General features: G+C 49.8%; 1 protein-coding gene across 2 annotated transcripts in view; it reads right to left on the bottom strand.

Moving 5' to 3' along the window:
* The window catches only part of SHC2 (SHC adaptor protein 2), a 43,457-nt gene that overhangs the window by 27,828 nt on the left and 1,385 nt on the right, over nucleotides 1-14,244 (bottom strand). For both annotated transcript variants that reach the window (XM_083720416.1, XM_083720415.1), the window contains exons 2-5: nucleotides 9,950-10,020; nucleotides 6,744-6,804; nucleotides 5,671-5,790; nucleotides 581-634 (exon numbers count right to left, since the gene is read on the bottom strand). In XM_083720416.1, coding sequence (XP_083576542.1) covers nucleotides 581-634; nucleotides 5,671-5,790; nucleotides 6,744-6,804; nucleotides 9,950-10,020 — 306 coding nt within the window. The remainder of the gene's footprint in view (nucleotides 1-580; nucleotides 635-5,670; nucleotides 5,791-6,743; nucleotides 6,805-9,949; nucleotides 10,021-14,244) is intronic.

The following is a 14,244-nucleotide window of genomic DNA, read 5'->3' as shown; positions in this document are numbered from 1 at the left end:
CCCTAAACGGCCTCGGTCCTGTATACCTGAAGGAGCGTATCCACCCCCATCATTCTGCCCGGACACTGAGGTCCAGCTCCAAGGGCCTTCTGGCGGTTCCCTCCCTACAAGAAGCGAGGTTACAGGGAACCAGGCAGAGGGCCTTCTCGGTGGTGGCGCCCTCCCTGTGGAACGCCCTCCCACCAGATGTCAAAGAGAACAACAACTACCAGACTTTTAGAAGACATCTGAAGGCAGCCCTGTTTAGGGAAGCTTTTAATGTTTGATGTATTACAGTATTTTAATATTTTTCTGGAAGCTGCCCAGAGTGGCTGGGGAAGCCCAGCCAGATGGGCTGGGTATAAATATATTATTATTATTATTATTATTATTATTATTATTATTATTATTATTATTATTATTTTGCATGCATGCCCATTCCTACAGTCCTTTCGGGGTAGTTTTGCTTTGGAAAAGCGTGATGCGGCTACAGTCGTCCTGCGTTTCGTCCGCCCCAGATGTGAGGGCCTGTGCCTCTTCCCCGACTGCTCCCACGGTTTGACACACACACACACACAAAGCTTTTGAACCCCCACCTTACCGTATCACCCCCCGAAGCGAAGGAGATGGATTGCATGTGGTGGTTCGCGATGATCTGCGATGGAAAGAGACAGGCAGAGGTCGGAGGGAGGGAGGGAGAGGCGTTGAGAAGAGCTTGACAGACACGGAGGACAGAGAAGGTCATGGGAATGACTTAGCCATCGCTCAGCGACTGGGTCGATAGAGCAATTGGAGAGAGAGGGAGGGACTGAGCCGATCAATCCGCACTCGAGTCTCTCAGGGGCAATGCCTTCCTCGCAAACATTGGGGTCGCCCAGTCCTCTTTCGGCACGGAATGGGGACAGGACAACCTTGGGGTGGCGTGATACCCCCTTAAAGGATTGGCGAGGTCTTCTCAGGGAGCGCCACTGCAACGGCGGCCAACGCCACAGAGATAGCCTGCCCTCTCTGATGTGATGGCACGCGGAACAAGTGGACATGCTCCATTTTGTCAGGGAACTGCCATGGGCTCAGGGGGGAGAGGGGAAAAGCCGGCTGGATTATAGAGAACCCCCCAAAGATCGTGGGAAGCAGCACCTCCTCAGCCGAGGAGAGTAACCACGTGTCCAGTGGAGAGGAGCTTCAGGGCTCGGAGGGGGCGAGGCGGTGCCAGGACACCTGGCCTGGGCAAAGTGGGGAGGAGAGAGGTCCTCTGTTGCCCACGCCCTCCCTGCACAGTAGGCTTCCATGCCGAGAGGGGAGGCACAGACTGGGCGTCACAAAACTACTCTGCTGGGGAAGGTTTAAGGACCACCGACTCACAGATTGCTGTTAGGGTACCAAGGGGTTGCTCAAGAGCAAGCAGGCAAATGCCCCCGTGCTCGGCTGTGAAACCTTGCTTTTGATGCCAAAATAAACTTTCTCTGTGCAGAGCGCCACTCTCCCGTGGCTGGCTCATTCACTGGCAGAATCCGTGAGTGGGTGGTCCTTAAACCTTCCCCAGCAGAGTAGTTTTTTGACGCCCAGTCTGTGCCTCCCCTCTCGGCGCGGAAGCTTACTGCGCAAGGAGAGCGTGGGTAACGGAGGACCTCTCTCCTCCCCGCTTTGCCCAGGCCAGGTGTCCTGGCACCACCTCGCCTCCTCCGAGCCCTGAAGCTCCTCTCCACTGGAGGCGTGGTTACTCACCTCCGCCGAGGAGGAGCGGCTTCCCACGATCTTTGGGAGCTCTCTGTAATTCATCCGGCTTTTCCCCTCTCACCCCTGAGCCGATGGCAGTTCCCTGACACATTTGGTTCCTCATTTCCCCAGTCTCCAATTCAGCTCTCCACTTCAGTCTGAGATTTATATATATTTCTTAAAGCCCTCGTGGAACTCCACCAGCATTTTGGCACCCGTGCCTCTGAACAGAGGTGTTTCTATAGGTCTGCGTTCTTCAAACTTGGAAGAGGACGCCGGACTACAACTCCCATAATCCCTGAACCATTGGCACGCACTTCAGGTTACAAACTCAGCTAACCTAGAAGAGTTCCCTCGAGTTGAGAACTTTGCCCCAGGATGAGAACGGAAATCATGTGCCGGCAGCACAACGGCGGAAAGAGGTCCCATTAGCGACAGCATGCCTCTGGTTAAGAACAGTTTCAGGTTAAGAATGGACCTCCGGAACGAATTACGTCCGTAACTAGAGGTACCACTGTATCTAAGGACGGCCATGTTCTTCTGGAAAGTGGCAATTCCATAAATGCAAACGAAATTGAATTCCCACCCTCCACAACCTTGCTTGGGCCAGCTTTGGTGCCATGGTCAGGAGCCAACACAGGCCAAGCCGTTGCCCTCCAATGACTCAGTCTACAACTCCCATCAGCCCCAGCTCACACGAGACCCGGCCAATCCAGGAGCTGAGCTACACCTGGAGGGCGGGGCTTAATAACCTGTGTTCCTCCAATCCTGGGCAGCTCCCTTGGGTAGGATGGAAGGAGTTGCCCGTTGGACTGCCCATTCTCTCATCTTTCCCAATCTTAAACTTCAGTTCTCCACAGACTGAGGTTGAATCCTGACAAGACTGAAGTACTGTTTTAGGGGGACAGGGGGCGGGCAGGTGTGGGGGACTCCCTGATCCTGAATGGGGTAACTGTGCCCCTGAAGGACCAGGTGCACAGCCTGGGAGTCATTCTGGACTCACAGCTGTCCATGGAGGCGCAGGTCAATTCTGTGTCCAGGGCGGCTGTCTACCAGCTCCACCTGGTATGCAGGATGAGACCCTCCCTGCCCACAGACTGTCTGGCCAGAGTGGTGCATGCTCTGGTTATCTCCCGCTTGGACTACTGCAACGCGCTCTACGTGGGGCTACCTTTGAAAGTGACACGGAAACTGCAATTAATTCAGAATGCAGCTGCCAGACTGGTGACTGGGAGTGGCCGCCAAGACCACATAACACCGGTTCTGAGAGATCTACATTGGCTCCCAGTACGTTTCCAAGTACAATTCAAAGTGTTGGTGCTGACCTTGAAAGCCCTAAACGGCCCAGTATCCCTGAAGGAGCGTCTCCACCCCCATCGTTCAGCCCGGACACTGAGGTCCAGCTCCGAGGGCCTTCTGGTGGTTCCCTCATTGCGAGAAATAAGGTTACAGGGAACCAGACAGAGGGCCTTCTTGGTAGTGGCGCCCGCCCTGTGGAACGCCCTCCCTTCAGATGTGAAGGAAATAAGCAGCTATCTTATCTTTAAAAGACATCTGAAGGCAGCCCTGTTCAGGGAAGTTTTTAATATTTAACGCTGTATTGTTTTTAATACTTGATTGGGAGCCGCCCAGAGTGGCTGGGGAAACTCAGCCAGATTTGCGGAGTATAAATAATAAATTATTATTATTATTAGCAGTCATTTGCTAATTATATACACTTTAAAAACACCTTGAAAGTTCACAAGCGCTTTGGTGAGGATTTCCCCCAATGGACGTATTTTTTTCCCCCTATGACGACTCTTCACATTTTTGCAAGTGCTTTCCCCTAATATAGCACAAACTTTCTATGCGATTTTCATTCTTATGCACCCTTTCCCCTAATTGATGCATTTTTGCTTGGTCGGAGAACTTAACTGCAAAATTCAAACCAGTACGGATTTCGAGGGACGACTGGTTCTTGTATTCTTTCGGAAAGAATGGATTCGATAGATTTGGCTTTAAATGCAAACCAAGTTGAATTTCTTCCCCCAGTCCCAGCCGGGCCTGAGGTTCCTGGTTCACGGGCAGACAGAGTCCCTGATGGGGGTTGCCATCAGATTATCTCCTCTTCCTGTGAATTTGGGCTGACACCCCACCCTTCCCAAAAAAGGCAGTGCTTTGAATATTTAAGAAAATACCAAGGTTGTTCTGTTTGATGTTTAAAATGTTGCTTTCTTAATTTGGGGTTCAAAAAAACAGGGGTGGCCTTATTTTCACAGACAAGTTACCGTATTTTTTGCTCTATAACAGTGTTTCCCAACCTTGGGCCTCCAGCTGTTTTTGAACTACAATTCCCATCATCCCTGACCACTGGTCTTGCTAGCTAGGGATGATGGGAGTTGTAGTCCAAAAACAGCTGGAGGCCCAAGGTTGGGGAACACTGCTCTATAAGACTCACTTTTTTCCTCCTGAAAAGTAAGGGGAAATGTGTGTGCGTCTTATGGAGCGAGTGCAGGCTGCGCAGCTATCCCAGAAGCCAGAACAGCAGGAGGGATTGCTGCTTTCGCTGCGCAGCGATCCCTCTTGCTGTTCTGGATTCTGGGATTCAGAATTTTTTTTTCTTGTTTTCCTCCTCCAAAAACTAGGTGCGTCTTGTGGTCTGGTGCGTCTTATAGAGCAAAAAATACGGTAGTCCTTGTCAAAAGGTGTTTCCCCCCCAAAAAACGGCAATGAAATGGAAGTGTTTCTGACAATCAGCCCGTGGTGACATCATTACTTCAACACATTATCCTTGATTGACTAGATCAGGCATGTCCAAAGTCCATTTTGGGGACTTGTGGCAGCTTATTTCTTGGGGTCAAATCCTCAAAAAAGGTCAACAACTTTGGTTGGCCCTCACACATTGTGGCGCGTTTGCCTCCTAGGATGGGACATAAGGAAAGGGTTAAAATAGGTGTGATGTGATTGGCCAGTGAGAATGCAAGGGGGGGAATAAAAGTTAGAGTGGGAGATTTTGAAAGTCAGTTGAAGTTGAGGTTTGGGAGTTGAAGAAGGAAGAGAGAGGTTTAGGTGTGGGTTGGTAGAGTTGTATTGTGAGAGAGTGAGAGGAATTCTTAGGTGGAGTCAGATAGATACCGTATTTTTTGTTCTATAAGACTCACTTTTTCCCTCCTAAAAAGTAAGGGGAAATGCGTGTGCGTCTTATGGAGCGAATGCAGGCTGCACAGCTATCCCAGAAGCCAGAACAGCAAGAGGGATCACTGCTTTCGCTGTGCAGCGATCCCTCTTGCTGTTCTGGCTTCTGAGATTCAGAATATTTTTTTTCTTGTTTTCCTCCTCCAAAAACTAGGTGCGTCTCGGGGTCTGGTGCGTCTTATAGAGCAAAAAATACGGTAGTTGGAATAATCAGTTTGGAGTTGTTAGGAACTAAGAATAAGAAACTGACAAGAGAAAAATTAACTGAAACCATAATAAGCTTGTTCCTGCATTTAAAAATAAACTTGATTATTTGTTTATGTTAACAACTGACTGGACTCGTGAGATACGGGGTGGTGGCAGCGGAAAAAGCCATCGCAGTGGTGGCACAGGGTCCGGGGGCCCTGTCTGTGATTGCCACACACATGTCATCAGATCTGGCCCTCTCTGAACTAGACCAATCATGTGACCAGCCTTCTGTGACATCATCCGTTCAACTTGTGATCCCTGATTGCCTAGGACCACACATATGACTACCCCAGGAAGCGTTGCCCTCACTCTAACTTGGCTTCGTTGACCCTCAGTGACATCACCCAATCACTGCAAGATCCCTGATTTTCTAGGAACACCCTGTGGCTGGTCCAGGAAGTGGACTTTTGGCTTCATTTGCCCACAGTGACATCACTATCTGAGCCCTGATTGGCAAGGATCATGCCTGGGTGGTGGACACCTCTCAGCACCAGCCGAGACAAGGGCCCTCAACTGGGAATATTGGAATATTGAGGGGTATTCAGGGCTTACCTGTCGGGTTGTAGGGATCATAAGATTCAGCCCGTCGATGGAGATGTTGACCGCTATACTAATGCCAGCGAAACGGAGGTTGCTTTTGCCGAGAATTGAGAAGAGAGCTTTGTTAGGTGCCTGGGAGGAGAGAGGGAAGAGAGAGGGGGTCATGCCAAACAACTTGTGAAAACCCTCAATCCTTTATGGCTATTTCTCCATCACAGCTGTCCATGGAGGCGCAGGTCAGTTCTGTGTCCAGGGCAGCTGTCTACCAGCTCCATCTGGTACCCAGGATGAGACCCTCCCTGCCCGTGGACTGTCTGGCCAGAGTGGTGCATGCTCTGGTTATCTCCCGCTTGGACTACTGCCATGCGCTCTACGTGGAGCTGCCTTTGAAGGTGACCCGGAAACTAGAACTAATCCAGAATGCGGCAGCTAGACTGGGGACTGGGAGTGGCTGCCGAGACCACATAACACTGGTCTTCAAAGACCTACATTGGCTCCCAGTACGTTTCCGAGCACAATTCAAAGTGTTGGTGCTGACCTTGAAAGCCCTAAATGGCCCAGTATCCCTGAAGGAGCGTCTCTAACCCCATCGTCCAGCCCGAACACTGAGGTCCAGCTCCGAGGGCCTTCTGGTGGTTCCCTCATTTCAAGAAGTGAGATTACAAGGAACTAGGCAGAGGGCCTTCTCGGTGGTGGCGCCCGCCCTATGGAACACCCTCCCATCAGATGTCAAGGAAATAAACAACTACCTGACTTTAAGAAGACACCTGAAGGCAGCCCTGTTTCGGGAAGTTTTTAATGTTTGATGTTTTATCGTGATTTTAATGTTCTGTTGGGAGCCGCCCAGAGTGGCTGGGGAAACCTGGCCAGATGTGTGGGGTAGAAATATTATATTATTACTATTATTATTATGATTATTATTACACACAGGAGTCTTTCCCAGCCCTACCCAGAAATTCCATCGGGGACTGAGCCTGGGTCCTTCTACATGCAAATCAGATGTTCTGCCACTGAGCTGTGGTCCAGTCCAAAATAACTGTTTTATGCTATAATCTCATAGAGGGTGGGGCGGCTATCAAACCTACCTTCTTCTTCCAGGTTCCTTTGACTCCCGGGACAGCTTCGTACAGTCTGTTGATGGCTTCCCTGGAAAAAGAAGAAACAATTCTAGAATACAGTGGTACCTCGGGTTAAGTACTTAATTCATTCCGGAGGTCCGTTCTTCACCTGAAACTGTTCTTAACCTGAAGCACCACTTTAGCTAATGGGGCCTCCTGCTGTTGCTGTGCCGCCAGAGCACTATTTCTGTCCTCATCCTGAAGCAAAGTTCTTAACCTGAAGCACTATTTCTGGGTTAGCGGAGTCTGTAACCTGAAGCGTATGTAACCTGAAGCGTATGTAGCCCGAGGTACCACTGTACATAGATCAGATAATAAATGGCTCAGTGTTAGGCCCCTCTCTAAGCTTGTGGGCATCCATTGAAGTGGTAAGTTTTTCCAACATATTTATATTGTGTTGAACATTTTCAGCAGGGAAGATGCAGGGCAGTTAAAGGGAGGCCTTCTCTAGACAGCACAGAGCTAAACTGTGGAACTCCCTGTCACAGGGAGTCCAGCGACGTAGAGGGTTCATGAAAGAGGGTGATTAAATTCATGATCCCACCAAGCTGGCTGTTAATTGGGGACAGCCAAATGAAGGCATCCTAAAAAGCAGAGACATCACCTTGCCAACAGAGGTCCGTATAGTTAAAGCTCTGGTTTTCCCAGTAGTGATGTATGGAAGTGAGAGCTGGACCATCAAGAAGGCTGATCGCCGGAGAATGGATGCTTTTGAATTCTGGTGCTGGAGGAGACTCTTCAGAGTCCCATGGACTGCAAGAAGATCCAACCTCTCCATTCTGAAGGAAATCAGCCCTGAGTGCTCACTGGAAGGACAGATCGTGAAGCTGAGGCTCCAAGACTTTGGCCACCTCATGAGAAGAGAAGACTCCCTGGAAAAGACCCTGATGCTGGGAAAGATGGAGGGCACAAGGAGAAGCGGACGACAGAGGACGAGATGGTGGGACAGTGTTCTCGAAGCTGCCAGCATGAGTTTGACCAAACTGTGGGAGGCAGTGGAAGACAGGAGTGCCTGGCGTGCTCTGGTGCAGGCGGTCACGAAGAGGCGGACACAACTAAACAACAACAAAATTAAGGCAATTGGCAACGAGAGAGGCAGACACCGTGTGTATGTGTTGGAGCAGAGGTTTGGGGAGGGAGAGAAAAAATCCTACAGAGGAAAACCTCCCGGCAGTGTGGCATCTCCCAGATTACCCGACAAGCGCAGGAATCCCTATCGGAGCAATCCATTTCCAAGCCAACTTGCTGTCTGCACATTCAGACTCCAAAGTCATTGGGGTCAGCAGGTGGGAAAGGGGCAGCGTCTCTTCAATAATGCATGACCCTCCTGCCCCACTGCAGAGACGCCGTCCTTCTCCAGTTACCCACCATCGATCCGCACTTTGCACGGGCAAGAGAAGGGGGCTACCCCCTCGCCGTGGTTCCTCCTCCCTCCTCCTTCCTGTAGGGCTGGTGCATCAAGCTCTCCCCAGCGCATCCTCCTCCCTGACATGAGCGTCTTTGGAGGATCCCAGCTGCTACATCAAGGCAAAGACCATAGCTGTCAACGTTTCCCTTTTTTAAAGGGGAATTCCATTATTCCAAATAGGATTCCTCACAAGAAAAGGGAAAAGTTGACAGCTATGGCAAAGACCCATCTCAGGCTTCCCTTCCGCACTGGAGGTTTAAAACAGAACCATCCCGCTTTAGGGAGGCGGGTGGTGCTGTGGGTTAAACCACAGAGCCTAGGACTTGCCTATCAGAAGGTTGGCGGTTCGAATCCCCGCAACGGGGTGAGCTCCCATTGCTCGGTCCCTGCTCCTGCCAACCTAGCAGTTCGAAGGCACGTCAAAGTGCAAGTAGATAAATTGGTACCGCTCCAGCGGGAAGGTAAACAGCGTTTCCGTGCGCTGCTCTGGTTCGTCAGAAGTGGCTTAGTCCTGCTGGCCACCTGACCTGGAAGCTGTACGCCGGCTCCCTCTGCCAATGAAGCGAGATGAGCACCCCAACCCCAGAGTCGGTCACGACTGGACCAATGGTCAGGAGTCCCTTTACCTTTACCTTTTCCCGCTTTAACCCTCTGCAACCACACCAAATATTGAAAGCACCACTAAAAAGGTAAAGGTAAAGGACCCCTGGCAGTTAAGTCCAGTTGCGGACGACTCTGGGGTTGCGGCACTCATCTCTCTTTACTGTTCGAGGGAGCCGGCGTTTGTCCGCAGACAGTTTTTCCTGGTCATGTGGCCAGTGAGACTAAGCTGCTTCTGGCGAAACCACAGTAGCGCATGGAAACGCTGTTCACCTTCCCGCCGGAGCGGTACCTATTTATCTACTTGCACTTTGACATGCTTTGAACTGCTAGGTTGGCAGCAGCAGGGACCGAACAATGGGAGCTCACCCCGTCGCGGGGATTCAAACCGCCGACCTTCTGATCAGCAAGCCCAAGAGGCTCAGTGGTTTAGACCACAGCGCCACTACACCATGTTAAATAGCCATGTCCCCACTCCCAAATCCTGGGAGCTGCTGTTTGTTAAGGGTTCTGAGACACACACCCCATTCTCTCCTCCCTCCATGGAGCAATTTAATAGTATTATTAGTAGTAGTATTAGTATTAACTGAATGCATATACCACCCTTGCCGACATCACCTTGCCGACAAAGCTCCGTATAGTTAAAGCTCTGGTTTTCCCAGTAGTGATGTACGGAAGCAAGAGCTGGACTATAAATAAGGCTGATGGCCAAAGAATGGATGCTTTTGAATTCTGGTGCTGGAGGAGACTCTTGAGAGTCCCATGGACTGCAAGAAGATCAAACCTCTCCATTCTGAAGGAAATCAGCCCTGAGTGCTCACTGGAAGGACAGATCCTGAAGCTGAGGCTCCAAGACTTTGGCCACTGCATGAGAAGAGAAGACTCCCTGGAAAGACCCTGATGTTGGGAAAGATAGAGGGCACAAGGAGAAGCGGACGACAGAGGACGAGATGGTGGGACAGTGTTCTCGAAGCTACCAGCATGAGTTTGACCAAACTGCAGGAGGCAGTGGAAGACAGGAGTGCCTGGCGTGCTCTGGTCCAGGGGGTCACGAAGAGTCGGACATGACTAAACGACTAAACAATATACCACCCTATACCCTGTCATCTCTAACTGCCCCCCAGCCCACCCTGTCCTGATCTCATCGGGGTTTGATGACACTTACTTGGTCACTTGCGTCCGGGTGTTGAAATCTAGGGACCTCATCGACCGTAGGATCTCAATGCATCCCATGTACTGAAAAAGCAGAGAGGGGACATCAGCTAAGGTGGAGTGGTCAACTCTGACTTCTGCGACTCTCGCACTGCAGGTGGTTGCATTAAGTGGCCCTTAGGGTCCCTTAAGAGCACAAGGAGGACCTTCTGGATCAAGCTGCCCAGTATCCTGGTCTCACAGTGGCCGACCAGGGAAAGCAGAAATCAGGATTCGAATCCAAGACCAACGTGCTCGGCTCCTGTGGCTTTGACAGGTGCCATTCCGAAGCACAGCTGCTTTGGCTATAACTATAACTGTATCCATCCCCTTTTAAAGTCATCCATGGCTGGCGGCCATTGCTGGCTCCTGTATGAGGGAGTTCCACAGGTGAACTGCACACTGTGTGAAGAAGGGCTTCCTTCTGTCTCTCCCGAATCTTCTACTTTCAGATCGTAATTCAGTAATACTTGAATTAAGAGGACGGGGGGAAACACACTCCGTTTAGATGGAGATTAAATGAAGGGCTTTTAGATAATCAAAATGCTTTACGAAAAGCAGGGGGGAAAGCCCTGGGGGACTGTTTTGAATTAAATTTAAATCAAGAGATAGAAAGAAAGACGGTTTGGGATGCTAAGGTAAAAGGTAAGGGGACCCCTGACTGTTAGGTCCAGTTGTGGCCAACTCTGGGGTTGCGGCGCTCATCTCGCTTTACTGGCCGAGGGAGCCGGCGTACAGTTTCCGGGTCATGTGGCCAGCAGGACTAAGCCGCTTCTGGAGAACCAGAGCAGCGCACGGAAACGCCGTTTATCTTCCCGCTGGAGCGGTACCTATTTATCTACTTGTACTTGATGTGCTTTCAAACTGCTAGGTTGGCAGGTGCAGGGACTGAGCAACGGGAGCTCACCCCGTCGTGGGGATTTGAACTGCCGACCTTCTGATCGGCAAGTCCTAGGCTCTGTGGTTTAACCCACAACGCCACCCGCGTCCCTTTTGGGATGCTAGTAAATTGTATAGATTTCTATACCTCTCTCTCTCTCTCTCTCTCTCTCTCTCACACACACACACACACACACACATACACTCCTTGACTGGAGAAGGGCATTGCAAAATTTGGAAATCTGCAAATTTCAGACGAATTTCCACATGAGAAGCATCCATCAGGTAGGTTCTCCTCAAACCATGGGTGGAATCAGAATTCTGTTGCATCCTTCCTTGTCTGCAGCTAAATTCTGCTACTGACAAAACCCATTGACCTTAACGGGCATGACTAACTTAGGCCCATCAATTCCAATGAGTTTACTCTGAGAAAAATTTAGCTTTACACACCTCGTTCCGCTTTCCTCTAATTTACTTCCCTTGGGACCTCCCCCAGCCCCCACAAAAAAAGTCTATTTGCCTTAAGAGACTATTCTAAAAGAATAACAACCCACCATCTCCCTAATCTGAAACCAGGAAATATAATTTGAGAATAGGAATGGAAGGAGCCTTCCCTTTGGGCCTTCCCTGCTTCTCATTTTTGCATTCTTATTTTCAGTTGTTCAAACTTTGCGGCAATTTGCGGTTTATTTCTCGACTGGCGGGGGGGGAGCCCTCATGAAAATTCTTCAGCATTTCAGTGCGAATTTCTTCCAACGAACACATTTTTATATTATACGCATGCCTTTTCGCAAATCAGTCCTCCCCCCTTTTATATAATGCATATTATGATGTTGCTTTCACGAGTATGAAAAGATGCCCACTTTGCCCAAACAAATGCAATTTTTTCATTAATGAGGCTTGCGTCGCAAAATTCGTAGAAGTGCGAATTTTGAATGATAGCTGTGGGTGGGTTCGCATGGTGTTCAGGAAAGTGAGGGTTTGACGGGAGCATAGAATCATTGAATTTTGAGTTGAAAGGGACCCCCAGCGATCATCTAGTCCAACCCCCAAATCACAGCTGAAGAATCCCTGACAGATGGCCATCCAACCTCTGCTTAAAAACTTCCACCACCTTCCGATGGAGTCTTGTTCCACTGTCAAACAGCTCTTGTCCTCAGAAAGTTCTTCCTAATGTTTAGCTGGACTCGCCTTTCTTGTAAGCCATGGGTTCGAGTCCTACCCTCCAGAGCAGGAGAAAACAAGCTTGCTCCACCTTCCATGGAATAGCCCGTGGGTAGGCAAACTAAGGCCCAGGGGCCGGATCCGCCCCAATCGACTTCTCAATCTGGCCCGAGGATGGTCCGGGAATCAGCATGTTTTTACATGAGTAGAATGTGTCCTTTTATTTAAAATGCATCTCTGGGTTATTTGTGGGGCATAGGAATTCATTCTTCTTTTTTCAAAATATAATCCGCCCCCCCACAAGTTCTGGGGGACAGTGGACCAGCCTCCTGCTGAAAAAGTTTGCTGACCCCTGGAATAGCCCTTCAGATATTTGAAGATGGCTCTCACAATCACCTCTCAGTCTTCTCCTGGTTAAACATACCTAGCTGTCTCATACAGTTTTACTGATTTGACTCTCTCCTCCATCCTTAAAGGTAAAGGGACCCCTGACCATTAGGTCCAGTCGTGGCCGACTCTGGGGTTGCGGCACTCATCTCGCTTTACTGGCCGAGGGAGCTGGCGTACAGCTTCCGGGTCATGTGGCCAGCATGACTAAGCCACTTCTGGCGAACCAGAGCAGCGCACATAAATGCTGTTTACCTTCCCGCCGGAGTGCTACCTATTTATCTACTTGCACTTTGACGTGCTTTCGAACTGCTAGGTTGGCAGGAGCAGGGACCGAGCAACGGGAGCTCACCCCGTTGTGGGCATTCGAACCGCCAACCTTCTGATCGGCAAGTCCTAGGCTCTGTGGTTTAACCCACAGCACCACCTGCGTCCCTCCATCCTTACTCGAGAGTAAAGCCATCTGAACACACCGGGGGATCACATCCCATGTACACCAACAGCCGGCCTGTGACCCTCAGAACTGTTCTGCCCTCATTTATTTCCATATGCCATTCGTTTCTGACTTCTCAGCCAGCAGAGGTTCAGAACAATGGATGTTTCTCGAGAAACCCAGCTTAACAAGGACTGATTTATAATCATTTTTCAGGCAGGGAAGATTCCCTCCCCTCCCCACAAAAAAAGGCTTTGCTGCTGCAATTTGCCTGTCAAAATAAATGGCCCCTTAAACGAATTAAGAACAAGGGGTTAACGAAAGGGTTCCTCCTCCTCCCTCCTCCTCCCTCTTTTCCTTTTGTGACGTGTCTTTCCAGTTTTACGCTGTAGGGCAGAGATTGCCCTTTCCCTGATATCTGCAAGCAGCTTTCGGAGGTTTTCTTTCCTGGCTGAAGCGCTGGGTTAAAAAAAAGAGGGAGCGCTTCAAGTAAGTGATGCCCATCTTCTAATTGAAATAAAGAAAGTGTTCTCTAGCTCCACGGAGTTCATGCCAATATAATAATAATAATAATAATAATAATAATAATAATAATAATAATAATAATAATAATAATAAAAATTCTCCCATCCACTCACAACAACCCTGTGAGGTAGGTCATGCTGCGAGGTTGCAGCTCACCCAATCAGCTCCATTGCTGAGCGGGGATTCGAACTTGCATCTCGCAAGGTGCCACACCAGTCCTAATTATCATTTAACGCCTATGCTTGTTCTTATGTTTATATATTTAAAGGACAGCCCCAAATCACTGGTGCTGCCGAAGTGGGGAGGCGACTCTTTTTTGAACTCCTTCCAGCCTTTGAGGGCATCAACAAACAGGCCGCTGTGAGTTCAAGTTGCTATTACATGTAAGTCGCTTAGAGGTCAGATCCTCTTTACACCCTTCGATCCTGCACTGAGTGGAGGGGACCAAAATATAAACCACAAAACCTACTCTGTCTTTTTGTCTCCCCTCCACCAACACACAAACCTCAACCCCCATCCGATTAATTCAAAACGGCGACTAAGAGCAAGAGAGTTCGTCTGTACCCGTTCCCTGGTACTTCATTCCGGTCTGTGCAATGGGTACATTTGCTGCTGGGCCCAAAAAAAAGTCAAACTAGTGATTGCCGTCCGCTAGCTTATGAGCAAGAGGTCCTGGGGCTCGGGCTTGATTCGTTCTGAAAGCCTTACCCCGACTGAAACCATGCCGGGGCGCTCTCAAAATGCTCCACAGCACACAAAAGACCCATCGGGGCAGGAAACTACTATCGGGGATGGCCTCTGAGCACGTGCAGAGTGAACTCTTCACTCCACAGAGCAACTGCAACCAGTATGTCAGACCGGGTATCTGATCGGCAGGGAGT

The sequence above is a fragment of the Podarcis gaigeae genome (assembly GCF_964106915.1).
Source record: "Podarcis gaigeae genome assembly, chromosome: 18".
In the NCBI taxonomy this organism is placed as follows: Eukaryota; Metazoa; Chordata; class Lepidosauria; order Squamata; family Lacertidae; genus Podarcis; species Podarcis gaigeae.
The sequence above is the reverse complement of the archived record's forward strand: the minus strand, read 5'-3'. Positions and strand labels throughout refer to the sequence as shown.